Source organism: Artemia franciscana, chromosome 12, assembly GCF_032884065.1.
Source record: "Artemia franciscana chromosome 12, ASM3288406v1, whole genome shotgun sequence".
NCBI classification, from domain to species: domain Eukaryota; kingdom Metazoa; phylum Arthropoda; class Branchiopoda; order Anostraca; family Artemiidae; genus Artemia; species Artemia franciscana.
The window spans coordinates 36,680,670-36,708,561 of record NC_088874.1 but is presented as its reverse complement, the minus strand read 5'-3'; the positions used below and the strand labels follow the sequence as shown (position 1 = coordinate 36,708,561).

The 27,892-nt window shown below is 34.7% G+C and overlaps 1 protein-coding gene across 1 annotated transcript; it reads right to left on the bottom strand.

Annotated features, from left to right (window-relative positions):
• Nucleotides 1–26,487, bottom strand: LOC136034068 (uncharacterized). The gene is made up of 4 exons (XM_065715186.1): nucleotides 26,426–26,487; nucleotides 21,396–21,597; nucleotides 14,257–14,332; nucleotides 1–122 (listed from the first exon to the last, which is right to left on the bottom strand). The coding sequence occupies exons 1-4, from the start codon at nucleotides 26,470–26,472 to the stop codon at nucleotides 85–87; spliced, it is 363 nt and encodes a 120-aa protein (XP_065571258.1). The 5' UTR covers nucleotides 26,473–26,487; the 3' UTR covers nucleotides 1–84.
• Nucleotides 26,488–27,892: the final 1,405 nt, after the last annotated feature.

The following is a 27,892-nucleotide window of genomic DNA, read 5'->3' as shown; positions in this document are numbered from 1 at the left end:
TAGGATCGACTAGTATATTTAATTAATTCACAGATAAAATAAGCTTACCAAAAATACAAAATACAAATTAACTTCTTAAACAATTTATTTTAAGTCTTCATCATCACAAAGATCAGGAAAATCTGCAAGATAAAAACAAACAATAAGCACTTGGCCATGCTAACAACAAGAGAAATGAACAAATAGAATATTCATGACAAAAAGTCTATGAAGAATATGTACACTCCAAAACATCGAAATGGCAGAACTTCCATACAACCAGAACCTCTAGCTCCGTGATTCCCAACGTGGGGCACAGGCCCCACTGGTGGGACATGGCATGATTTTGAGGGGTCATGTGTAGGACATGCACCCTTTGACTGACTATACTCTAGAGCAGTGGTTCCCAACCTTTTTCGGTCCGCGTACCCCTAGTCAAGGCCCAAAAAGTTTGCGTACCCCTTTCTTGAGAATCGTTGTTTTACTTTTTTCTTAACTAAAATCAGATTTTCAAAAACACGAGATTTATTGTCCAATATGACGGTGCTTAAATGTACGTACAAAATCAATGAGAAACTTGAGGCTGCTTTTTTGCTAAAATATTATCAAATCTTGGCTCGATGTCACTAACGGCAATTATAAGGTCATTTTGTACACTCAGTCTGTTTCTGTGTTTGGTTTTGATCAATGACATTGCCGAAAATGACACTTCACAAAGGTAAGTGGATCCGAATGGTAACAAAGCAGACATGGCGATTTCACTTAGTTCCTTGTATTCTCCTTTCACCTCCAGCCAAAACTGGGAAACAGTTACATTTTGGAATTTCAGTTCTAAGGCGCGATCACTGGCAAGTTCGATCAGATTCTCTGTAAGCTTGTCACTAAGACCGGAGCTTGAGGTCACGTCTTCAACAAATGGATTTTGGATCCAATCCTGCGTTCTATCTTGGTTCATAATCGATGGGAAATATGACACAAGTTCATCTCGCAACTTTGTCAGATGCTCCCGAATACAATCACAGATTGTGTTGAGGTTATCAATTTCACTATCGTCCGCAAACTTGTCAAGGGTCGGGAAGACACTAAAGCTGTTTCTTTGAACCTTTTTAAGCCAGAACTCCAATTTCTTGATGAAAGCACACATCTTCGAATTCAGGGAGAGTTCGTCCGTCCGGAAACCTTGCATTGACAGATTCAAGTCATTCAGTTTGTCGAAAATATCCGCAAGATAGGCCAGCCTGCAGACCCAGTCCTGGTTTTCAAAAAGTGAACTGAATGCAGATTTTTGCTCCAGAAGAAACATATGAACTTCTTGTCGAAGCTCGAAAAGTCTGTTTAAAATCTTCCCACGAGACAACCAGCGAACTTCTGTGTGCAGAAGTAAATGTTGATGTTCTGAACCCATCTCTTGGCACAGCAACTTGAACATTCTTGAGTTCAGTGGTCGGGCTTTGATGAAGTTGATCACTTTTACAGCCTCGTTGAGGGTCTCGTGCAGATGTGCGTTCATCCTTTTCGATGCAAGAGCTTGCCTGTGAATGATGCAGTGCAACCACTTCACCTTTGGATTTTTCTTCCTTATCCAGGCCATGAGCCCATTATTCTTCCCTGTTAGGGCGGCAGCTCCATCACTGCAAACTGATAGACACCAGTCCCAAAAGATGCCCCCTTCTGCGAAGAATTTGTCAATCACCTTGAATAGTTCTTCTCCCGTTGTTCTTGACTGTAGGTTTTCACAAAACAGAATATTTTCTCTTATGTCAGAACAATCTTGATATCGAACAAAGACGATCACCTGGGCTTCACCTGACACATCCGTGCTTTCGTCAAGCTGTAACGCAAACATCTTCGTCAACTTTATTTGCTCAATAACCTGCATGACAATATCGCTTGCAATGTCTTCTATCCTTCTTGAAATGGTATTGTTCGACACAGGTATAGACTGAAGGGCAGTAGCAGTTTTCGTGTCAAACATTATTTCACTGACTTTCACTAGTGCTGGTAATATCAGACATTCGGCGATGGTGTGCGTTTTTTTTCTGTTTCGCAACTAAATATGAAACAGCATACGAAGCCCGGAGAGCCTTTGAAGAAACTGATGCCACTTTTGCAATTTCCAAACAGTTACTAGCGAATGCTTCTTGTTTACGCTTGAAAAACTCTATGGGCTTACTGACATGAGAAGGGTGCACAGTACTGAGATGCCGGTTCATATGCGCAGGTTTCATGGAACTGTTGGCCAAGACTTGACCACAAAGAACGCACTGTGCATTCACTGGATCAGACTTTGTCGCACTAAATCCGAGCCCTAGGTATTCTGACAAATATCGACGCACTTTGACCAATGATTCGTCATATTTCTTCTTCTTAGGTGCAGGTTCAGAGTTTTGGGTACCATCATTCGGCTTCTTGTTATTCCTGATCAGGAATCTATCCATCTTTGTCTGCAACCGCAATTCACGAACTTCGTGTTTCAACAGATGACAAGATACTGAACTTGCTGAGTTTAAATCGAGACCTTACGGCTATGGAGAAAAATTAGCATCGAGACCTTACGGCTATGGAGAAAAATTAGCGGGTTACTGAAAGCGAAAGTTTTGAAAATTAGTCTGAAATTACGTACAATGGGTTATGTTATCTGATTCTGAGGGAAATGTTGGAACTGAGTCAGAAACAAGTTTTAAAGATGTAGACTAATTTAATTTTGGGACCTTCACGTACCCCCTGCGAGGGTTTCGCGTACCCCCTGGGGTACGCGTACCACCGGTTGGGAACCACTGCTCTAGAGTCTTAATTTTGTAGAAGAAGTTTTCATGAGAATGACTTCACATTCATATGAATTTAAAAAGCAAAAATTACGTGATAGTACAGCAATGACGTCATCGATTTCATAAAAGATGTTATACCAAGTTAATGACTTTTAAGCTTCCTTTAGGTAAATACACGTAAAATTTTGAGCAGCAAAATTTCAGTATCATAGGGGGGGACATAAGGATTTTGGAAATACTTAGGTGGGGCATGGCCCAAAATTAGTTGGAAATCACTGCTCTAGATTCAAAATCTGGCTCGAAGACAACTTGGCTCCCTTCTCTCTCTCTCTAAACCTTTAGTATATAGAAATAGCTGAAATTTATTGCAGTTAGAATCAATCGATTCAAAAGCCAGATATTTTTCAGACACGATTCAGAGTTGATGTTTGAAGGAAGAAAGCTTCACAGTAACAAGATTTAAACCCTTCAACACATGAACGAGAACTTCTTGATTCAAAATCCAATTGTCTTATCACTTGCTCACAGTTCAATTTCAGTTAATTTCCATTAATTGAATCAATTATTTCATCATTCTTTATCAATTTTATTAATTATTTTATTTAGTAAGGCATTAAATCGATACATCAGGGACCGAATACTTGCTTGCCCAGGGATTGGCCTGGGTTTGATTTGCGGTTGACCTAATTTGTTACCTAAAAGAATTACGGACTACATATTATTAACTAAAGAGAGTGAAATAAAACCATATATGATATTGTCTTTGAAAGATAGTTGTATCTTCGAAAGTGTGCTAAAACCTTAGACATAATTGTTTCCTCCTATCACATAAATGTGATGTTCAGTTTTCGTTTTTTGTTTAAAAAGAAGAAATCTTATAGAACCGAGAGGTTTGAGCCACCTGAAAAACTCTGATTCGTTTATTATCATTGAAATGCCTAATAAGCGCTGATAACGCCCTATTCCTTACGTTTCGGGTTCACATAAAGACCCATACATCGTTTTTAACATAAGAAAAACGAAAAAAAAACAAGGGTACATTACACTTCATAATAAGTTCCACATTAATATAGTCACACCTTCGAAAGTGTGCTAAAACGTTAGACACAATTGTTGCCTCCTATCACATAAATGTGATGTTCAGTTTTCTTTTTTTCTTTAAAAAGAAGAAATCTTATAGAATCAAGGGGAATGAACCCCCTGAAAACTCCGACTCGCTTATTCATCATTGAAATGTCTAATAAGCGCTGATAATGCCCTATTCCTTACGTTTCGGGTTCACATAATGACCCATACATCGTTTTTAACATAAGAAAAAAAAAACAAAAAAAACAAGGGTACATTACACTTCATAAGAAGTTCCACATTAATATAGTTACACCTTCGAAAGTGTGCTAAAACGTTAGACATAATTGTTGCCTCCTATCACATAAATGTGATGTTCAGTTTTCTTTTTTTCTTTAAAAAGAAGATATCTTATAGAATCAAGGGGAATGAACCCCCTGAAAACTCCGACTCGCTTATTCATCATTGAAATGTCTAATAAGCGCTGATAATGCCCTATTCCTTACGTTTCGGGTTCACATAATGACCCATACATCGTTTTTAACATAAGAAAAAACAACAAAAAAAAGGGTACATTACACTTCATAATAAGTTCCACATTAATATAGTCACACCTTCGAAAGTGTGCTAAAACGTTAGACATAATTGTTGCCTCCTATCACATAAATGTGATGTTCAGTTTTCTTTTTTTCTTTAAAAAGAAGAAATCTTATAGAATCAAGGGGAATGAACCCCCTGAAAACTACGACTCGCTTATTCATCATTGAAATGTCTAATAAGCGCTGATAATGCCCTATTCCTTACGTTTCGGATTCACATGATAACCCATAAATCGTTTTTAACATAACAAAAAGAAAAAAACAGGGATGCATTACACTTCATAATAAGTTCCACATTAATATTTTTTCAAATATATTGCTTTTGAAACCTTACCAGCAATTAAAATGTGAGCCTAGTTAATTCTAAAATTTAAAAATGTTCTATGCTTCCTATTTCGCCACTTTGCTTAGGTCAATTTTTTCCCTGATATTTAAGGCGTTTCTACTTCCTAAAATCTATTATTTCAGTATGAGATTCTCATGTTTTAAAACTTTCAAAAGTGGAGATGAGTACACCCTCTACATCTTCAACTAGGACAGAAATGGAATCATTGAAAGATAAGAAGATAGATATACAGTGAATATGATTTCCTGATTGAAAAAGAAATCATTGAAAAGAAAAACAAGACTAAGTGTTTTTTATAATGATATTCGTACCATAACTAGATAGGTCAAATCGGTTGTAATTAGGTCTTGGAATTTGGTAGAAGGGGATCCACTCAAGAAACCATCTAATTGTTTTAACCTTTATTTCCAATACTTAATTGAAACTCCGATTCTCTTATTCATAATTAAAATACCTAATAAGCGCTATAACGCCCAATTCCTTACGTTTCGGATTCACATACTAACCCATAAATGTAAGACTATCTCTATGCGTAATACCATGCTGACTTATTCCTACTTTCGCTTTTCTAAATATTTCTTTTAACCAGCTCAAAAAACAAATGACATAAACGTGCTAAGAACTATGACCGAAATTAGTCGCACTTCGCACAACGCCAGCTAGTGGGACATTTATGTCTGCATTATAATGCTGTACGAAATGTCGGCTGAGAATAGAATAAAGTGAATTTAAATGAATACTTCTCTCACAATCTAAAAATTTGTTGTTCACATACAAATGTATCAAGCCATTTTCTTTTTCTATTGTTATCCGTTTGATCATGCAGCACTCGGAGACCAAGCTTTGCTTGTGAAGAGAATTACAAACATTAAAACGACATTCAGTGTAACCCCCCTCCGGAAAGCATACACCCCATACCCTGATTTACTAAGACACATCTTCATAGTTGACCAGCTTTCAGCCATGGATGCATCAAAATTAGATTATCAAAACATGAAATTAGCAATGAACAGTCCTGTAGTAAACAAGTCGTTAGGATGTTAAATTTGTTTTAACATCCTTTATTTATTTATTATTTTATTTACTTATTTATTATTATTTATTTACTAGCTGTTGGGGTGGCGCTTCGCGCCACCCCAACACCTAGTTGGTGGGGGCGCTTCGCGCCCCCCCCCAAGCCCCCCCGCGCGCGTAAGTCGTTACGCGCCATATTAGTTACGCGCCATTGTAGTTGTGTCCCTATGTCCCACCTGTGAATATAGATATATATATATATATGTTTTTAACTACGTAAAACTTGCGAATATACAACATTCTTTGCTGTCCCATTGTCTGTGCATATAAATAGATTGTTTACCGACTCTTGAAAATGCAACATATAATGGTCCATGGGAAAACAATCCGTATTCAGATCTTATTTAGATTTTTAGATTTTTTAGTTTTTTTATTAGTTTTTATTTTTTTTCTTTTTAGTTTTTTTGTAGTTTTTACCTTTTTTTTAGTTTTTTTTTACTTATATCCTGGTCGTCATTTATACTCCCTGTGTCCCGGTCGTCATTTGTGTCCCGGTGCTTTGTTGATTGCTAATCGAACATTCCTTTTGTCCCGGTCGCTTTCTCTTTGAGTGTCGTCATTCATATTCCCTATGTGCCGGTGTCCCGGTCGTCATTTGTGTCCCGATGTCCCGGTCTGTAATTTCGTCAGTTGAAAACTTATGATGAAATAAATTTTTAATTTTTTCCCTTTTTTTGTTTTTAGTTTTTTTTTATTGGTTTTTACCTTTTTTTAGGTTTTTTAGTTTTTTTCTTTTTTCTTTTTAGTTTTTTTTGAAGTTTTTATCTTTTTAGTTTTTTTATTTTTATTTATATTTTTTTAGTTTTCTTTTTCTCCTTTATTTTTCAGTTTTTTCCTTTTTTAGTTTTTTTTCTTTTTAGTTCTTTTAGTTTTTACCTTTTTTAGTTTTTTTTAGTTTTTTTAGTTTTTTAGCTTTTTTTATTTTTTTTTTATTAGTTTTTAGTTTATTTTATGGTTTTTTCCTTTTTTTAGTTTTTTATCTTTTTTTAGTTTTTTTTTAGTTTTTAAGCTTTTTTAGATTTTTTTATTTTGTTTTCTTTTTTTTGTAGTTTTTACCTTCTTTAGATTTTTGCTTCTTTTATTTTTTTAGCTTTTTTAGTTTTTTTTCGTTTTTTCTTTTTAGTTTTTTTGTAGTTTTTATCTTTTTTATTTTTTTGTATTTTTATTCATATTTTTTTAGTTTTCTTTTTCTCTTTTATTTTTCAGTCTTTTCCTTTTTTTAGTTTTTTTCTTTTTTAGTTTTTAGTTTTTTTTTAGTTTTTTACCTTTTTTTAGTTTTTTTAGTTTTTTAGATTTTTTAGTTTTTTTATTAGTTTTTAGTTTTTTTTGTAGTTTTTGCCTTTTTTTAGTTTTTTCAGTTTTTTTTAGTTTATAGTTTTTTACCTTTTTTTAGTTTTTTTTAGTTTTTTAGCTTTTTTAGTTTTTTTTTTCTTTTTAGTTTTTTTTGTAGTTTTTACCTTTTTTAGTTTTTTTTCTTATTTTGTATTAGTGTGAAATAATTCAGACGTCATATGCGGACAAACATGACGTCACCTGATCCATCCACAGATCCACACACAGACAACTTATTTTTATATATATAGATTTATTATTCTTAATTATTTATTCTTATTTATTTATTTAACTTGTTTAATAATTAACTATTAAGAACTATTATTCTTTTTTATTTATTATTAAGTCTTATTTATTTTATTATTTATTTATTTCCTTTATTTATTTTAAATTATATTTTCATATTAACTCCCAGATTGTAGATGCAAGTTCGACCAAGTTCATTGTGAAAACTATTTCATACTTGTCATAAATTTCATATTTAAGGTAATTCGCCATATTTGAAGGCCAATCACTGAAATTGTGTCCAATTCTATTTTTCCTATATTAAGAAACCATGAATAACATGCCTTGATTTAAGACATTTTGAGACAATATTCTTGTCTTAGCCTCTGCTTATTTGTTAATTTAAGACTACATTTTTTTACACCAGAATTCTCCCAAGGAATATAAAACAAAAACTTAAGGGTTGAAATTGTCCTTTGATGTTTGTGAATCCCTAACAATTTTGGTGCTCGTTTTTGATCTATTTTTATACAATATAAATATATATAAAAAAAAATGATTCGTCAGTTTAGGCAGAAAATGGAGGGTTGGAAAAAAATTGATGAACAAATTGTAGGATGATTAGCAAAATTAAAATCCATATTAATTTTAAATCCATATATTAAATTATATAAAATAACTATAACAAATTTATAAACAATAATAACTAATAACTAATAATAATAGTTATAATAAATTAATAGCTATAAAAATACAACTATAAAAAAGCCGTTAATATGTTAAATTATTATTAATATTTAAATCCATATATATTAAAATCCATATATTTGCATAAATTAGCAAAATTTAAAATCCATGAAGTTTAGTCTTGATTCTTGTCTCATCCACTGCTTCTTTCTTGATTTAAAACCATTTTTTCAACAAGTCCCAAATGAAAACGGGAAAATTTTCTAGTTTCACATTTTTTTGAAAAATTTATAAAGTTATTTGTGTTTCGTGAATAAAATATAGTACATAGAAGATTAAATTAGACTTTTTTTTTGTAAAAAAAATCAATAGTGACAAAGACCACACTGCCTTTCCGCATCAAACAAACACAACTTGAATTTTTTTCAAGATAGTGGAATTCAATTCAGTGAATATTTCGGCCCTATGTCCAAGGGCCGTCTTCAGATCAACACCAGACATATATATATATATATATATATATATATATATATATATATATATATATATATATATATATATATATATATATATATATATATATATATATATATATATATATATATATATAGATATATATATATATATATATATATATATATATATATATATATATATATATATATATATATATATATATATATATATATATATATATATATATATATATATATATATATATATATATATATATATATATATATATATATATATATATATAATGAAAAGAGAAATCACCAATGCAACAGCACAAACACATAAAAGATATATATATATATATATATATATATATATATATATATATATATATATATATATATATATATATATATATATATATATATATATATATATATATATGACTGAAATTATTTGTAATTATAATTTTTAATTTGGAGCTTTGAAAATTTCCAACCGTAAAAAATATAATAGAGAAGTATAAGAGGGACACTTAAAGATGAACAAAATGTATGCCGAGATGAACCACTACAGCGACAGCTGGAAGATGTTCCTCCAGAAAGAGGATGCGGTACGCTCGGCACACAATGTGCATAATTCAATCAGTGAAAGCAAAGAATGTACGCAGAAAGATCAATTACTTATCCTAATTACAAGCACACTCTTCTTATTTACATTTGTATCTAAATTACTATTAATTGCAATAGTTCTCTCTAAATAAATGCATGTGTATACTACTGAAATAAATTTAATATTTAAATAATTTTCCCAATTATTTGAGTACATTTTGTTTAAAAGTGTTTTTTTATTGTTTTTAGAATTTGTTATAAAGTATCATTATGCCTAAATTCCTTTTGTAATGCACACTCACTTGATTCTAGCACAACATATGACTTTAAAAATGTATTACAACTACTCTTGGGGTTAATAATTTGTGTCAGTTTAGTTCTGTTTCTAATATTTCTCCCGATCTGGGAAACAAATCTTTCTATAGTCATGGATTTTCTTTTTGTGCGACCTCTTCTAATAATAATAAATGTATTCATGATATAACAATAGAAGTTTCCGAGAAAGAATGAAAAAATTATATATACTAATATACAATTTAATAACTAAAAAATAATGGACGTGGATTTACAACTAATGCTCAGGAAATAATTATATTGTTTCAATTTTTTTTAAGATCTATAAGTGTAATAGATCAAAAGTTTTGGAACAATATAAGAAACAAATAATTTAGAAAAAATTAGTTAATTGAAGTCTAATAATTTAATAATATAAAATTTTCAGCAATGAACGGGTTCTAAACCAAATATATATATACTTACATTAAAATGCGAAAATCAAAATTAAAAATATATTTTAAAAACTTTTAAAACAGTCCTAGCATCCTTACTTCAACGAAGTTCAGCCAGGACTAGATTTTTTTTAATGTTTTAAAAAAAGTAAAAAAAAAATTTTAGTTTTAATTTTCACATTTTAATGTAAGTTTTTATATACATATTTTTTTTTCTGGTGCTGTGCAGAAGACAGCCCTTGGCCTGAATTTCACTGTCTTGAAAAATTTCCCTATTATTTCTAAGTTGTGTTTGTTTGGTAAAAAATCGAATTTATGCGGGGGGGGGATGTTGGTTCTTAAAATATTATGCTTTTATTTTTTAAAGAAAAAAAAATAATTCTTGATTTTTAACATTGCTACAAGTCGTATAAGTTGTTGTAGAGACTATCAAACAGTTCGTACTAACGAACTGTAGTAAGGAGCGACCCGGCTCAATAGTAACCGAAACTCTAAAAAACGGAATTTTGATACCAATAGTTACATCAAAAGAATCGCATTTTAATGCTGATTTTAAATATATAAGTTTACATCAAGATTAGTCTTACCCATCAAAAGTTACGAGCCTGAGAAAATTTGCCTCATTTTTGAAAATAGGGGGAAACACCCCATAAAAGTCATACGATCTTAACGAAAATCACATCTTCAGATTCAGCGTATCAGAGAACCTTGTTGTAGAAGTCTCAAGCCCCTATCTACAAAAATGTGGAATTTCGCATTTTTTGCCAGAAGACAAATCACGGATGCGTGTTTATTTGTTTTTTTGTTGTTGTTTTTTTTTTCCAGGGGTGATCGTATCGACTCAGTGGTCCTAGAATGTCGCGGAAGGAATCATTCTAACAAAAATTAAAAGTTCTAATGCCCTTTTAAAGTGACCAAAAAAATTGGAGGGCACCTAGGCCCCCTCCCACGCTCATTTCCCCGCCAAAGTCACCAGATCAAAATTCTGAGATAGCCATTTTATTCACCATAGTCGGAAAACCTAATAACTATGTCTTTGGGGACGACTTACTCCCCCGCAGTTCCCGTGGGAGGGGCTGCAAGTTACAAAAATTTGACCTATGTTTACATATAGTAATGGTTACTGGGAAGTGTACAGACGTTTTCAGGGGGATTTTTGGTTGGGGGGAGAGTTGAGGGGGGGTTACGTGGGAGGATCTTTCCATGGAGGAACTTCTCATGGGGGAAGAGACTTTCAATGGAGGGGGCGCAGGATTTTCTAGCATTATTTAAGAAAACAATGAAAAAATAAATATGAAAAGTATTTTCTACTGAAAGTGAGGAGCAGCATTAAAACTGAAAACGAACAGAAATTGTTACACATATGAGGGGTTTACCTCCTCGTAATACCTCGCTCTTTACTCTAAAGTATTTTTAGTAATTTCAACTATTTATTCTACGGCCTTTGTGATTCAGGGGTCATTCTTAAGGAATTGGGACAAAATTTAAGCTTTAGTGTAGAGAGCGAAGTATCGAAGAGGGGTGAGCCCCCTCATATACGCAATAAAAACATAGGAATATAGTAGTTCGCTACGTAAGTTAATTCGTAAGTTACGCATATTTCTTACTTATGAAAAGTTCGTAAAAAATTAAAAGTTATAGTTGCCTTTTTAAGTAATCAAACTAGGCAACTATGCCTCTTCCCTCGCTCTTTTTTTCTCAACATCTTCCGATTAAAACTATGAAAAAGCCATTTAGCCAATAAAAATTAATATGCAAATTTCGTTTTAATTATTTATATGCGGAGAGCCAAGATCAAAACATGCATTAATTCAAAAACGTCCAGAAATTAAAAAAAAAAGTTTTTTTTAAATGAAAGTAAGGAGCGACATTAAAACTTAAAACGAACAGAAATTACTCCGTATATGAAAGGGGCTTTTCCTCCTCAACGCCCCGCACTTTACTCTAAAGTTTTTACCTGTTTTAAAATGTAGAGTTAAGAGAAAGAGTCAAACTGGCATTTCCAATTTCAATTAAGATGAAGAGACAATATTATCCATCAGAGAACTGGCGATCAAATTTATGAGCAATGCAATTTAAAAAAGGCTTAGCTGAACTGTCATCAAACTTAAGTTGAGAAATTAATCACCGAGATGTATGGCCAATAGGCTATATTTTATATATAGCCTATATTTTTATAAATCTTATTAAATATTTATAAATCTTAAATATTTAATAAGATTGAAATATTTATAAATCTTTGAGCCAAAACCAAAATAATAATTTTACAGGAGAGCAAAAACAAATTTTAGAAGATTTCTTTTCAATGATTGGATGAGAAAGCAAAAATCCCTAAAAATTGAGGTGAAAATTATAATGCCACAGTGCAAAATGACATAATACACAAATTATGTCAGGTGTTATGTAGTAATTTATTAAAAAATTTCTTTCTTTCTAATAACAATGATTATCGGTCTTCCTTCCTTTTCATGAAATATATACACAATTCAAATCTAATGGGTGGGTAAGGACACATGAAAGAACCAGTGAGAGCCTAAAAACACAACTTACAAGGAGCCAGATATGACCTTTGGTTATTGGTAAACGTCAAAATTACGTTTATTGTGGTTACTAACATTCAAACTTCAGCTAAAAACTAGTTTGGATTTAATTTATTATGATTAGTTAGGAAGAATAGGAAGATAAGTCTGCAAATCAAGATTAGAATATTGGAAGCTACAGCAATGACAGTGGTTTTGAGGCATATGCGCTCTGAAAAACAGAGGGAGATTTGCTAGCCGTTTTCCAAAGAAATTGCATACGAACTGTTTTGGGTACCCGACTCACTGACCATATTTCAAACATAAGGCTGTACAAAAGTGCGGTTCAATCCACTTTCTAGGGCTATAATGAGCGAAAGTTTGAAATAGCTAGGGTACTTTCTGCAAGTGAATAATGACAGATTGCCAAAGATTGTCCTTTTCGGTCAGCTGTCTAGGGCTAAACAGAAAGCAGGTTGTCCTTGGTTGGGGTGGAAGGATATTGTGAAAAAAGATTTAAGGGAAATGTGAACTTCCTGGGAGGGTGTAAAGAGGGAGGCCTTGAATGGTTTGGGACGGAGGAGGAGCGTGCGTAGTTGTGTTGACCTCAAGCGGCTTGGTGCTGCAGTGAGTTGTAGTAGTAGTAGTAGTTTGAGGCGCTAAAACTTCCCAAACTGCAAGTTACATTTGTATCTGAAAATACTATTACTAACAAGTCATTCCAACAGTAAGCCACTATAGGGCAACACAGATACACACACTCCTCTCCACCTTGTCTTCTGAGACCAACCCTGATGAGCAAAAAAGAAATTTATTTAAAAATTATTTTTTAACGTTTAAGTGGATTTCTAGTAATGGTATATTGGAATTCAAAAATGACTCAGTATTATGATTGAAGTCCAAAAGATTACAATTCAGATTCAAATCTTCAAACCCTTGAATCAAATCTTAGGCCAGAATCAACAATATTTGTGTACTTGAAAACAAAATCTCCACCATGAATAATTGAAGCTTAAAATTTAAATACTTATACTAAAGGTATGGACTATAGTTCAGAATTATTTAAGTTAGTCTGTTTCAACTGTTGGAAAAATGACATAATAATTTGTATTCCAAGTGTGAATTTTTAATTCAAAATTTTTAATGAATAGTTCTTGCTCATCATTAAATGTGCAGTTACAAAAGAAAAAAAAACTTTAAACACTTGACTTTCTCTATAAGCACTCAGCAAATTTGAGACACAATATCAAATAGGAATATATGCTCTTTGCACAATGACCATTTTTATCAAATTCCTACAAATCTACAAAAAATTTGGCAATAGAAATATAGAAAAAGATCATAGATGTATGTTTGGAGCTTTCAGTATGAGTGAAAGTGTTAAACCCAATCAGCACTTTTTTTCTTCAGAACGTTAGAATTTCTAACATTTTTGATTTTATTTTGACTATGTTTATGTTATTTCGAGTTTCTTTATTTATTCAATATTTTTGGTTCAGTTGCATATAAATTTATATGACAATGGCTGTGGATGCCATTGTTATATTTTTAGTGCCTTTTCTTTTTATGTGAAAAGAACAGCCACTAATCGGCTTCCTACTTGAACTGTTTTATGTGGATATGATTTATGTAAAGGCCTGACCCCTGACAAGAAAGGGGAAAGACCTCTTCCAAGCTTCCTTAGAGTAGGTGGTACTGAAAAGACACAAGAGAGTATTTATGGGCTCCAATTTTTTCATTTTCCTAGGAGAACTCCTGAGGATAAATCTCAGGGAGGAAAAAATTCATTAGTCAGGTACAACCACTGCCAATTTGATTGTGAAAAATCTAAAAGACAGTGCTCATAAATATGGAAATGATACATTACCTTTGAAATAATTTGTGTGAATCATCTTATCCTCATAAGAAGCTTCAATCCCAAATTTCTGAGTACAAAGGCTTGCCTGCAAAAGTGACTTTGTTTTCAGTGGTTCAGAAATCCACTCCTAAATTAGTAATTCCGAAACTTGAAACCAACTGTACAGAGGCGACATTGTCAATTCACAAACAACAAAAAACAGAAAGTGTCAAAATTGACAAATTCGGGAAGTTGAAAACTTATTTTTGCTACAATGTAGCAAAAATCAATCTGCTCTACGCTGTATATGCATAAATAGATTACCAGCTTTGCCTTTTGGATAACAGATAAAAGAAAAAGAAAAGACATAGTACCTATATACTCTTTAGTGAGGGCTGAACTTTTTTTATTGACTAAGCCCATTGGACAACAGACACAAACAAACAAAGAAAAGACATAGTTCCTATATACTCTTCTGCAAGAACGAACTTGTTTTTTGGCTAAGCCTATGGGACAACAGTAACAAAAAAGAAGTAGTACCTATATACTCTTTAGTGAGGACAGAAAAATGTTTTGGCATTTTTGGGGGGCTAAGCCTACTGGATAATAGACACACACACAAAAAAAGAGAAAACATAGTACTTATTATAGGCCTATTCTCCTCTGAGGACTGGATTTTTATTTTACTAAGCCTATTGGACAACAAACAGACAAAAAAGAAAAGACATAGTATACACTCTCTTAAATATTTATATACCTATATATACTCTTCTGTGAAGACTGAGTTTTTTTGCTATGCCTTCTAGACACTGATCTGTGCCCTGAACCAAAATTAACTCCTCTGTCTTTTATTTTAGTTCATGGTTCATGGTTGGAATAATCATGCCCACTTTTTTTCTTCTCTTTTTTCAATCTTTGGTCACTTTTATTTTGTCCATTTGTGATATTTATTTATGCTCTATTTCCTTTTCAACCTAGTCTTCGGCACAATCCTTTCTTTAATTGTAAATATTTCTTTTTGACATTTTGACAGTTAATTTGACATGATTTTAAGTGTTTTTTGATTTTACAGTATTTGACTTAGAATACAAATTCAACAATTTTTTTTCCTTTAGCATGTGATATCATTTTATCCCTAACCCTTTCTGTTTCTGTTTTTGCTATTAATTGCATTAAGTTCATTTTAGTTCTTGGACTTAGTATTTCACTCAGACTATGTGTAGAGGAGGAAAGAATACAACTACTGGAGTCATAAAATAACTGAATACATTGAGACTGTTAATAAAGAAAATCAAGGATATCAATTTAACAATGGTGAAAATTTTACAATATATCAATCAATAGATTCCATATATCATTAAAAAAGAATCACTAATTGAATAGGCTTTTCTGGCCTTGCCTTGGTTTTACATCTTGTCAATAGATGGCCTATAATGCCAAATTTTGCCTAATTCATACTTACTGAACAGATTGCAGTAAAAAAATATCTTAGTTATTTTTTTAAAGGCAGCAGTTTTTCCAAGGTAAATAGGTAAAAGTTCTAAAAGTTCCAAGGTAAATAGGTAAAAGATGCTGCACACTGACACCTTGGAACCTTTTTTTTTTGGGGGGGGGTCTTAGCTGTGCCCCTGAGGGGACTAGAAGGGAAAGCACCCTGGGCAGCAGCAAAATAAGATAAAGAGCAAATTACATAGAACAAATTCTTGAAAGAAGAACTAATTCAACATTTAAAATCATCTAAATTACAAGTGTCTTGTCAACAATAGTTACATGTTTTTAGTAGCCTCTGGTCTTCCCCTCCTGTTCTGCTTTAAGGGTTCATTTGTGCCTTGAGATGACAGAGCACATGCAATATATTCCAGTATGCATGTTTAATGACACAGTGACACTTTTAATTTGTTATATGAGTTGCAATAAGGCATCTCTACATCTCAACATGTAAAATTGAGAGAAAAATGAAACAAATTCCATAATTGAACTCTCATAAATTTCCCCACAGAAAATTTCTCACAAAATTTGCCTCCAAACAAAAAAATATCTCCATGAAAAATTACCCTCTGCTGAAAATTCTCTCCTGAAATCATCTGTATAGTTTCTAATAACAAATACTATATGCAAACAAAGGGCAAATTTCACTTTTCCTTTCCCCAGGGGCTGTGGGGAATTTGCCTCATCCCAGAGGGATAATTGTTAGATTGTTCAGCTATGCTGAACAATGTGTGACTAATTATATATTACACCAACCATACTCAAGAAGTGAAATTAGGTTAATCATAATGAAATATACCAAAACCTGATGAAAATATAATACCCTAGTAACAAAATTATGGAAACTACAACAGAAGAATTATGGAAAGCAGGCCACCCAGAATGAAAGAACCTAATCAACTCTATATGTTTAATATTGAATTAGAATATACCTGCATAGTAGTTTATCTTACTCAAGCTAAGCTGATTATCTCTAAGTGGACACAGAGAAACAAATTTTAAACAGATCAAGAACAAAAGTGTGGTTGGTATAGCATGTAAGTACCCAATGTATCTTTCAAAATTTTGATTAGATATCTTTGGGGAAAAAAAGCATTGAAGGGAGGCTAGTTAACCTTCTATTTTGTAATCACTTTAAAAGGCCACAAGAACTTTTACTATAAGTATACAGGTAGTCAAAAGGGCATATCAGCAGTAACACAGGAGCAGCTTAAGAGCATTATGTAGAAACTTTCAGGGTATGATGAGGGGGGTGCTCAACTGACCAAAAGGCAATAAGTTTACACTATTACTGCTATTTCTGCTTGAACTTAAGACTCAAAGCTGTTCCTAAGATACTGCTGATGTACCCTTTTGACAATCCACATGCAAATAGCATTTTTTTTTTTAATTTAGTTCAAATTCCTACTCAATACAACCTGATTTTTTCAAATTTTAATAACCTTAACCTTAGTAGTAGGCAACTAGTAGCACACATTTTGAAGTTGCTTCCACTACACTTTACCTTCACCCCCTACAGTGCAAATATCTAGCTCAAATTATATATTTCTCATACCTCACTCTTGTTTCATCATGTGTAACCATAAACTGAATCAATGCTTACAAAATCAAGAAAGATGGTAAATGTTTACTTTTGTTCCAAGTGCTCTAAAGTGCATATTACTGCACATAGCAAGATTCTGATGATTGCATATTGTTTCTTTGTCATTATTAGAGAAGCACATTCATTTTTTAGATTTCTAAAATCCCCCTTGAACAAGACTAAAAATGCAGAAAGTGGGCTTGATTACAGATAACATTACCTATAGAGCAAAGTGCATCAGTCCATTAGCCCTGCTGGCAGTGGGGTGAGGTCTGTATTTTATATTTATTCAACAAACAGTGATAAAAATTAGAAACAAAAGCCTCAAACAAGGTTTATTAAATATAGAATATAGACCTCACCCTACTGCCCACACGGCTCATGGACTAATATGCTTTACTCTATAGGTAATGTTACCTGTAAGCAAGCCCACTTTACACACTTTTAGTTTGCCCCATAGAGGAGGTGCGTCAACCAGAAATGGATGCACTTCTCTAATAATGACAAAGAAACAATATGCAATCATCAGAATCTTGCTATATGCAGTAATATACACTTTAGAGCACTTGGAATGAAAGTAAATATTTACCAAAAATTTATTGGAAATGTATAATTTTGGGTATGTACTTGAACATTATGGGAGTGTTAGGGGTAAAGTATAGTGGAGTCATCTTCAAAATGTGTTAACTATAATTTTTTGTACATTATGAAGTAAAAATTGTTTTCTTAGCATTTTTTCTTCTCAATAGCCCTCATTCTATATTTATACCTAAATGCATCATGATTCCATCAGCCCAATAGAACCTTATTTTAAGCATAATACTATTTTTAGGTTCAAGCTTGAGTATTTTACTCTGGTATTGGCTATAATCCTTAAATTTTAGTAGATTAAAGTCAAGCTATCATGTCTTAAATTGATGGTAACTAGGGTGAAAGCTACATTTTGCTGTCTTGGAAAGGGGTTAGGTAAGGAAAATGATACTTTGAGCAATGAAACCAGGGTCAAAAACCTACTCTGGGTAGGTATTGCCATGCTTACATATTAACCCTCTTCTGATTTATAAGTCATAGAAATGTGTCTACATGACAGGTCTATTACCTATTGAAATTAAAAAAAAAAACACAAGCTTGAATTTCAGTTATTACCTTAATTACCTTAATTCGCACTTCAGAGCGAATTAGTTGCAAGAACTGTGATGCTCCATAGTTGATGATGGCGATAGATCTGGTTGCTGTGCTAAGGTCAGGTGACAAACCATAGGGACTAGAGAGTGCTGGAGAGATGCAATTTAAGCCCACTTGGTAACAGTGATCACATGGTAGGTATGGTTCAAGGACCATTCTCCAGCGATTTAGAGTTGGCACCACTGCACAACAGCAACTTCGGATAGAGTGTGTGAGATGGTTGGGTATGACAAGCTGCATCATCCTCCAAGCTAACTCTCTATTGTGTTCCACGACTGTTATGGTAGTGAGGGCTGGGAGGGGTTTTCCCACTGGAATCTCCAGGGTTTGGCCTCCCATTCCTTGTCGAGCCTCTTTTTGAATTCCTTGGGCGAGGTTGCCGAGACTGTCTCTTGGCTTAGTTGGTTCCAATCATTCACCACTTGCTGGCTGAAAAAATCTAGTCGGACTTTGGTGTTAACTCTGGATTTGAACAGCTTTTTGGAAAGTCCTCGTGTTTGCTTTCGGTGGGGAGAGAAAGTGAACAGCTTCTGATCTGCTTGCTGGAGGTACCCGTAGGTGAGCAGCATGTTGTTATGCCTACGCTGAAAAACGAGTGTTGAGAGGTTAACAGATTGTAATCTTCTGCAGTAGGGCTGACTGTGTAAACTATTGATGCATTTGGTGGCTCTCCTCTGGACTCCCTCAACAAGCTAGATGTCACTCTTGTAAAAAAGGACCAGCAAGACATGTTCCAAAATCTAGGATTGGCCTGACCAGAGCTTTATATAATTTCAGAAAAACTGTGGAGGATCGACTACTGATGGTTCTTTTCAGGAGTCCCAAATTTGCATTTGCTTTCGAAACTGCTTGGGCGGTGTGCTCATGGAATTTTAAGCTGTCATCCAACAGGACTCCCAGGTCTCTACCACTACTAGAAGTAGGAATCAAGACTGTCAATGACGTTCTGACATTGTACATAGTGTACTGGTGCTGCAGATTACCACAGCCGAAATGAAGAGTGACGCACTTTGAGATGTTGAAGGACAGAAGCCATTTATCTGCCCATGCTTGAATTTGGTTGAGATCGGCTTGTAGGCTAATGTTGTCTGCAGTACCAAATAGCTTGGAGTTGTCAGTGTAAAGAGTCAAGTGGTTTTTTGTTTCAGCTACCAGGTCATTGATATAGATGAGGAATAAGGTCGGTCCTGACACAGTTACTTGAGGGACACTGCTCAGAACTTGGCAAGGTGTTGAATAGATCTTTTCTCTGTCCGTGGTAAAGAGCCAAACCTTTTGCATTCTGCCACCAAGGAAGTCCATTAGCCAGTTGACTAGTTTTTTATCAATGCCCACGGCTGTAAGTTTGGAGTGCAAATGACTATGGGGGACTTTGTTGAAGGCTTTGGCAATGTCTAGTAGAATTAGATCAACAGGAAATCCTCTGTCAAGAAGCTGAGTAATTAGCTCATAAGTTTTGAGTAGGTTGGTTTTGACTGACTTCCTGGGAAGAAAACCATGTTGTTTGTCCGAGATAATGCTGTTGGAAACTAGGTGCTTGAGAACTGCATCATTGACAATTCTCTCTAAAACCTTAGCAACAGCAGACGTAAGGCTTATAGGTCTGTAGTTTTCAGCTTTAGACCAGTCACCCTTTTTGAATATGGGTGTAACATAAGCAGTCTTCCATTGTGAGGGAACAACTCTGCAGTTGAGAGAAAACTGAAATAAATGGCACAAAGTGGGGGAAATCTCTGTGGCTGTTTCTTTGAGCAACCTCGGGTGGATTCTGTCGGGGCCAGCTGATTTGTTGGCATCGAGGTTTTTTAGCCTCTTTTCCACCATAGGTACAGTGATAACAACTGTACTCATGGGAGATGGTATGACGTATTTAGGAGGGGGTGGAGACTCACTATCTGGTTCTGTTGTGAAGACAGAAGCGAACTGGTTGTTTAGTAAGTTTGCTAGTTTCTGGGTGTCAGTCACTTCTCCTCCATCATCAGTAGTGAGGCATTTAACACAGTGCCTAGCGTGGTCTTTACTAGAGACGTAATTCCAAAACTTTTTTGGGTTACTCTTGCATTCATTGGCAAGTCCAAGCTCAAAATTTTGGTATAGTTGTTTAGTTAAGTTTTGTAGTCTGTTCCGAGCTTGAATGTACTTTTCATAGTGACCAGGCTTATCTATTTTTTTCCAGTGGCACAATTTGTGATTTCTTTGTCTTTTAATGCTAGGGGTCATATACAGTAATGTCTTCAGTACAGGAACCAGCCTTTCTGTCGTATTTCTACTCTGAATCTCAGTGACAGCTGTCAGGAATTTCTCCCACTGGTCATTGATATTGCCCTGAAGTAGCTCATCCCAGTCAATAAGTCTTAGCTCCTTTCTAATCACCTTGTAATCTGTGTAGACCTTTCTTTTGTATTTACTTTTCACTGGATGTTATCAGTTTCTTTTCCTCTTGATTTAGTTCTAAAAATGTAATTCCTGTTATTTCAGTATTGTCAAGCCATATTTATGGGTTTTTTTTCTAAGGTTAGGAAATTTAGGCTATTTTCAGATCTTTGAAGCCTCATGAATTGGGATTAAGCAAAGATCCCTGAAAGTTTCATTTTCCTAACCTAACCCCTTTCCAATATAGCCAAAAGTCAATCAACTAGAATTTTACCCAAATTTTTTTAAAGGTCAATGCTTTCTGGAGAGAGGAGTGGAGGTAGCCTAGGTACTTCAAAATACCTTCCTGGGACACAATTTAGTCTATAGACCCATCCCTGAAAGTATTGTTTTCCCAATCTGAGCCCTTTCCAAGATATCAAAAAGTAGATAAACTAGAATTTTATCGTAACTATGCTAAAATGTTATCCTACAGACTACCTAATATGCTAGCCAATCAGCAAAGATGTTGTCAAAACTAACCTAGTCCAGGCTAACTTACCTTAGACATGTGTTCTGCGAAGCTATCATCTGATTCAATGCTAGGAATGCCTCCAGCATCAAAGAATTGGTCTCCAACTATACCATTTGAACCAACAGTGGCATTCATTTCTTTAAATCCCTTTTCTTGCCAAGGCTTAATCAAATGGAACTGTGAACCTCTCTTTTTTCTGGCTCGATAGAGTCTAGACAGTGTTTTCTGTCTAGAATCATAGATGGCAAAATCACTCATAGGGTATTATAAATAGTCGTTTCACATTGCCATTCTGTGACACAAGCCACTCAACGCAAAAACGTAAAACACTAAAACAGTCTATCACTTGGTGTTTTCCAGGCAGAAGTGACCATTTTTGGAGGATCTGTGAAGTGCGGATATGTTTACGGGCTAGGCTTTTGAATATTTTTATTGGATCAAGAATTTTCTTTATTCTGTTATTATTCCTGTACCTTTAGAGTATGCCATTACTAGTTTTCGCGCTTCAACATCTGTGCGAACATTTTTGCGATTTCTTGTATCTGTGAGCCGTTTTGTTGTATCAAAAATCGTATTAGTTTGAACCAGGGATGCGGCAGGTTAGCTAAAAATAATCCACCAATCTGAAACGAGCTAACATTCTTATGAACCTTAACCAGTGTGATAATCCTGCGTATCCAATGTAAAACCATTGTAAATATTGTCAGGTACATTCTATGAAGTAATTTTGCAATTCTCTCACTGAGGCTCCCTCATCCCATAGATTCCGAATTTAAATTTTAACTTTTTACTTTATGTTTTAGATTTGTTTTGCGGCATAAAAATAATTTGTTATGCGACTCATTTTCGTGGATGAGCGAGCCATTTTTTTGGGGGGGAGGGGGCAGGACAGTAAATATTTAAATTTGTTGGTCAATTTCACTGACTGCTTCAACTTCTTCAACGCTTAAATTGTGTTTTTTATACCCCTATAGCCAGGAAAGGCATTTTGCGAATGGCAATTCTAAAACTAGTTCATCATCGAACGAGGGTGCTTTGAAAGTTTTTTTTTGGGTCATTTTTTCCTTAAATGTGAAGACAGAACCAGTATTAATGATGCTTGATTAGTGTTGGATAACAAACTTTTGATCCTATCAAAAAAAGGAGGTTGAATTTTAAATAAGTGATCAATTTACGAATGACTAATTACACGAGTGGAAACCCAGCGATTTTACTTAATTAATTAAAATGATTCCATCCCGACAGACCATCTTTTATATTTGTGCTTTGTGAGCAAACAGTTTCACTCTAGCCCTATAAAATGAAACAATAGATGAGAAGAAATCCGACAACATTTATAATAATATTTTACGAACGTTTTCTTTTTCAATATCAATATAATCTATATAATTTTTAATAATGATATTTTATTCATAATATTAAAGCCATCCCTGGTTTAAAATACTTAGAGAACTTGGTGAGTTTGTGTTTTCACCATGGTTTGACCAGTCTTTTCGTGCCAGTGAGTATTAGGTATAGACACATTGTGCCAAGGCCTACTCTTCTTTTCTTGTATTTTTATTTACTCTTCCTCTTTTGTTTACTTTTGACGGGTAGTAAAATAATATTATTATTATTACACTATGATTTACAGGGATACAGAAGCAATTCTCGACTCCAGTTAATAAGAATGTCCAGCGTAGCTTCATTACTAAATATGATAAATACAGTAAACCTGTGAAAACTGAAATAGCTTAGGCATAGGGTGTTTTTTGTGTGTGTGGTTGAAGACAGTTTGGAAGAATAGTGCTCAAACTGAAATATCCGAAGCTATAATAATGAGAGTAGTCAAGCATGGCTCTGAAACAAAGATGCTTCAAAGGTTTTGAGAAAAAAATACAGTTAATCAAAATTGGCATGTATCTTCCAAAATCATGGTTAACAACCAGTTCGACACCCATTCTGAATTAGACAAGAACATTTACAGTAGGAATAGCAAAGGCTATAGGAAAAATGGTATCAAATCAAAGGACAAATTTTCCAGAATTTGGCTGTGCAGATGATTTGAATCTAATAAAATGAAAACATTATTTAATTGAATGAAATCTGGGAAGCTTCGAGAATTCAGGACGCAAGAATAGATTGAAGTCTATTATCAGGAGGACTAAATTGCTTAGACTAAGCTGAATGAGAATAAAGAGGTGATGTCTTGCAATAAGATACAGCATCAAATGCCTGGGTATCATTAATAGTGAAATTGGTGGATGCAGTGAAGGTGTGAAAGGTAGGATAGGTAACGCAGAATTTTTTTTTCAGTTGAGAAAAGTTTTGAAGAATAGGAAGATAAATCTTTAAATTTAGATGAGAATACTGAAAGTCACTGAAGTAACAGAGGTCAAGCATAGTGGTAAAACATGGGCGTTTCAAAAGGTTAGCAAGGATATAAAAGATGTCCCCAATGGAATTGTACAAGCATACTTTCAGGTACTCATTGACTGATCGAATATCAAACAATAACCTGCACGAGAAATGTGGATGCAATCCAGTTTCCGGGGCTATAATGAAAGAACCGTTAAAATGGCTTGGCCATATTTTCCACATGATGCATTGCCACAGGAAACCCCACCTCTTGGTCCTCCGTGTAGGACAAAAGGAAAAGCAGTTCGCTCCTGAACAGGTTGAGAAGAAGTAATAAGAACAGATTCAAAGAAAAATTTGAAATCCAGAGGAAGTGGCAAAGCGTGAAGCTTAAAATAGATCAACATAGAGGAGGAGCGTTCACAGTTGCGTTGACCTCACGTAAATATGTGCCGCTATGAGATGTTCGTATTAACATCAATAGCACTTAAAACCGCCGCAAATTTCAACAGATAATGAAATTCCGGGGTCAGGAGTCTCCCCCCCCCCATACTCCACCTGTTCTTTAGAAGTGAAATTGAAGGTTCAACTCACCTGTTTGAGTCAGTTCAAAAAGGTTATGTATATTAAGGTGAAACTTCGAGAAACGTTGAGGGATACGTCTAACTAAATCAAAAGATATGAAGTGCATCCAATTTTTGAAAAAGGTGTGTCTGCAATATCTCGAAAACGGCTGAGGGTTTCGAGTCTAAGCTCTCATGGCATGTTGAAAAATAGTAGGAGGTAAACCATTCCCCTTGCCATACCCTTTTTAGGTGCAACCTATTCAAAGACATCTGATCAAAATTTTGGAACAGCCATCTTGTTCAAAACAGTGGAAAAGTCGAATAACTATGCTTCCAGGGCTAACGTAACTCCCCACAGGCTCAGGGGCAAGCATTGCAAGTTATATAAATTGCCCATTGTTTACACATAAGATTGATTATTGGGAATCGGGTGCAAGTTTGATCCTGAATCCCAAAAATCTTATGTGTAAAAAGATAAAACCTTTCAAAAATTTTGAGGGGATATCAAACAAAATAAAAAAAATACTATGCAGTAGGGCTGTCAAGGGTACAATCAAAACATCTAAGGAATGGCTAAGCGTATTAAACTAGAAGTTTAAAATCATGTTGAGAAGGAAGTTGAAAAGGAACAGAAGGCAGCCAGCTCCCCTCCTGTTACCCTTTTATATGGTCTCCCTTCTACTAATAAAACTCTTAAGAGCCATTTTATTTAAAATGATTCCCGGGTCTAACAGCTATGTCACCAGGGGATGCCCCGCCCCCAGGAAAAGAATGTGAATTATCCTGTTTGTCCATTCTAAACATGCAGAATTTATCACTGGGAAAGAGGGGAAGGTTTGATCCTGGGTGTGTCCGAAACAACTTGGGGTATTGAGGTGAAAGATCAGAGAATATGAATCAATTTGCTGAACTAAATCAAAAGATACTATCTGCATCTAAGTTATCGAAAGGGCGTATCTGCAATATCTTAAGAACAGCTAAGGGTCTGAACATTTAATGAAGCATCCCAGGAACAACAAATGGTATTTCGTTGAAACTTTCAGCGAATGTTGAGGAGGTGTTGAAATAAATCAAAAACCACTAATTAAAACTATCAAATTATAATAGGATATTTTGATTCTTACCCCAGAGGAGAAACATTCATTATTTGAAGTAGAATGAAAAAAAAAGTTTTGCAATAAAAACGGACAGAAATTAATTTCTAAAGAAATTAAAATAGGAGCACCTCCCCCTGGGGTGGTTTCAGGCACACCCCCCTTCCCCACTGAACTAAGACCCACCGACACTCCTAAAAATTGAAATTAAACTTCACTGTACAAAATTTCGTCAAATATAACCTAAATCAGCTTGGTCACTATTACCTCCTCCCTCAGTATCAATATTAAAGGCGTAGACTAAAGTTATACGTGAGAACCAAAAATGAATCGGCGAAAAGTCCCAAAACTCATTTAATTTTCATCTGAAGGCTTAATAAGGTTAAAAAAATCAGGCCATTGAAAAGTACTCCTTCAGGGATCTTGTCCCCCCCCCCATACACAAAGACCTACCGCACCTCCTTTATAAAATATCACTGTATTATGAAGCAAATTACTTCAGTTAAATAAAGCATTAAAATAAGCGCCAGAAAATTTTTTGTGCAATAAGAAGGGAGAAAGTTTTGAGCAATAAGAAGGGAGAAATTTTTATGCCATAAGAAAGGAGGTATCACCTTGCAGCACCCTTGTGGAAATTAATATATATTTCCCTCTCGATTTTCGGGAATATTTCTAGTCATTATTGTTATCATAAAAGTAAAGAGTAATAGTAAAGCCCAAAATCAGCATAATCTATTCCTTACAGAAGGGCAGCTGGTCATTCCCCATCCCAACCTCCCCCTGATGGTCGTGGAAACTTTATAGGATGCTCATTCGATTGAAAATTGAGAATTCTAGCCCTTTTTATCAGTCGAACATGATTGGAGATCAAACAGCCCCTGTCTTACAACTAGTTTTGACATCTGGTCCTTTTGTTACCCCTTAGAACATGTTGAGGTACCTTTTTTGTAATTTCTCAATGGCTGCTCATTTTACGTATGGGGGATTTATTCGGGGGGGGGGGGGGCCAGAAATTCAAATGTACACAAAAAGCCCAGAGTTACAGAGGTTTCGGCATTACCTGTTTGGGTTAGCAGGCAGCCATACTAGATTGTTATTAACCGTCATTTCCCTAAAAGAGGACAAATCTGCTTTTTGGTATAACAAATTCAATCCTTGGAAAAGCAGTAGACTGGAATAGAAAGAAAATATAAGTGCGTTTTTTCGGCTGTTGAAGACCACCTTTTGCAACTTACAAATATCAATAGTAGTATCAGACGCAATAAAATCTACGACTGATGCTCAAACAATTTGTATACTGGTGGTTGAATGACCCTTTCCGCCTAACCAGTGACGGATCTAGGGGGTCCGGGGGGGGGGGGGGCTTGGTCCCCCAAGTTTTTTTCTGTCACCCTCTTTCCCTGTTTTTCTTCTTCTTTTCAGATTAAATTTGTCAATTATTGGCACCTTTGTCACATCCCTCTGCAATTAACTGCAGCACATGCCATGTGAAGTAAACCCTCATCTATAATAACTCCATCTTTTTCAAAATGTTGTATGTTATCCTTGGAGCTTCAAGGTCAATAGTAACTCCCTGTTTGTACCGCATCTATGTACTTTTTTTAGTTTCACTGGCCTTGTAGTTTCTCTGCACCATGAATAATTTATAGCATTATTGGTTTGACAACTATAAAGTCATATAAACCTCTCTCATATAATATAAATAATAATTCTCGTATAAACGTCAATCAGCTCATTAATTAGTAGATCCTTGTCTTTTGTACCATTGATATTAGGGGACAAAAAGCTAATCTGAGTTTGAGCATTCATTTATTAGCATTATAGAGATCCGATTGGAGAATTTTGAGTTTCAGACTGAAACGTTACGTGTTCCATGGTATTATTTACACATTTTGGCGAGGCTTGGCAAGGTTTTCCCTTGGAATTCACATGAGGGCCAGAAAATCTGGAACACTTTAGATGTGCTGGTGAGCAGTGACAAGTTCGAATAAGGTAATCAGTACTTTGACAGCGAAAACATCGACGCGGAATCGATTGAAAGGCCTTAGCGCGCAAAATTTCGAATCCGGTGCGGATTCCCGACTCCTGGACCGCGTTCAAAACGGCTTTGTCGATAAACTCGAGGCGAAAAGTGCTTGAAAGACCAATTTGATTAGCACTGACAAGTCCGTCCACTGAGGCGTCTAAATCAGCTCTTGAATAGTTATCGGGTATTTCAAGGACAACTGCTAGAGGCTTTTTTTAAATCACTTTAGTTTCAACGTTTGGAATGGAGGTAGTAGCAGCTGCGGCCAGTGTGTCAGCTGAGCGCTTATCACGTGTCATCACAACCCAGCTTTTGCTTTGTGGCTTGGAATTCAGAGCCACGATCCCTTCGCGACCAAACAGCATTTCAAGCTTCTTCATGCGTAGGATAGTCACTGAGCTCTGGGGGAGGGTTCCTTATAATGACAACGTTATGACAGTTTTTCCGCATTTGAAGTAGGAGATCAAAACTTAAGACTGTCCACAGCAACTTTAAACGCTA

Coding starts and splice junctions, on each gene's coding strand:
- LOC136034068 (XM_065715186.1), bottom strand. CDS start 26,472: ATGACGGTTAATAACAATCTAGTATGGCTGCCTGCTAACCCAAACAG. Junction 21,598..26,425: donor CTGCCTGCTAACCCAAACAG/GTAATGCCGAAA, acceptor CTATGATTCTAG/ACAGAAAACACTGTCTAGAC. Junction 123..14,256: donor TCACACAAATTATTTCAAAG/GTAATGTATCAT, acceptor TTTATCTTGCAG/ATTTTCCTGATCTTTGTGAT.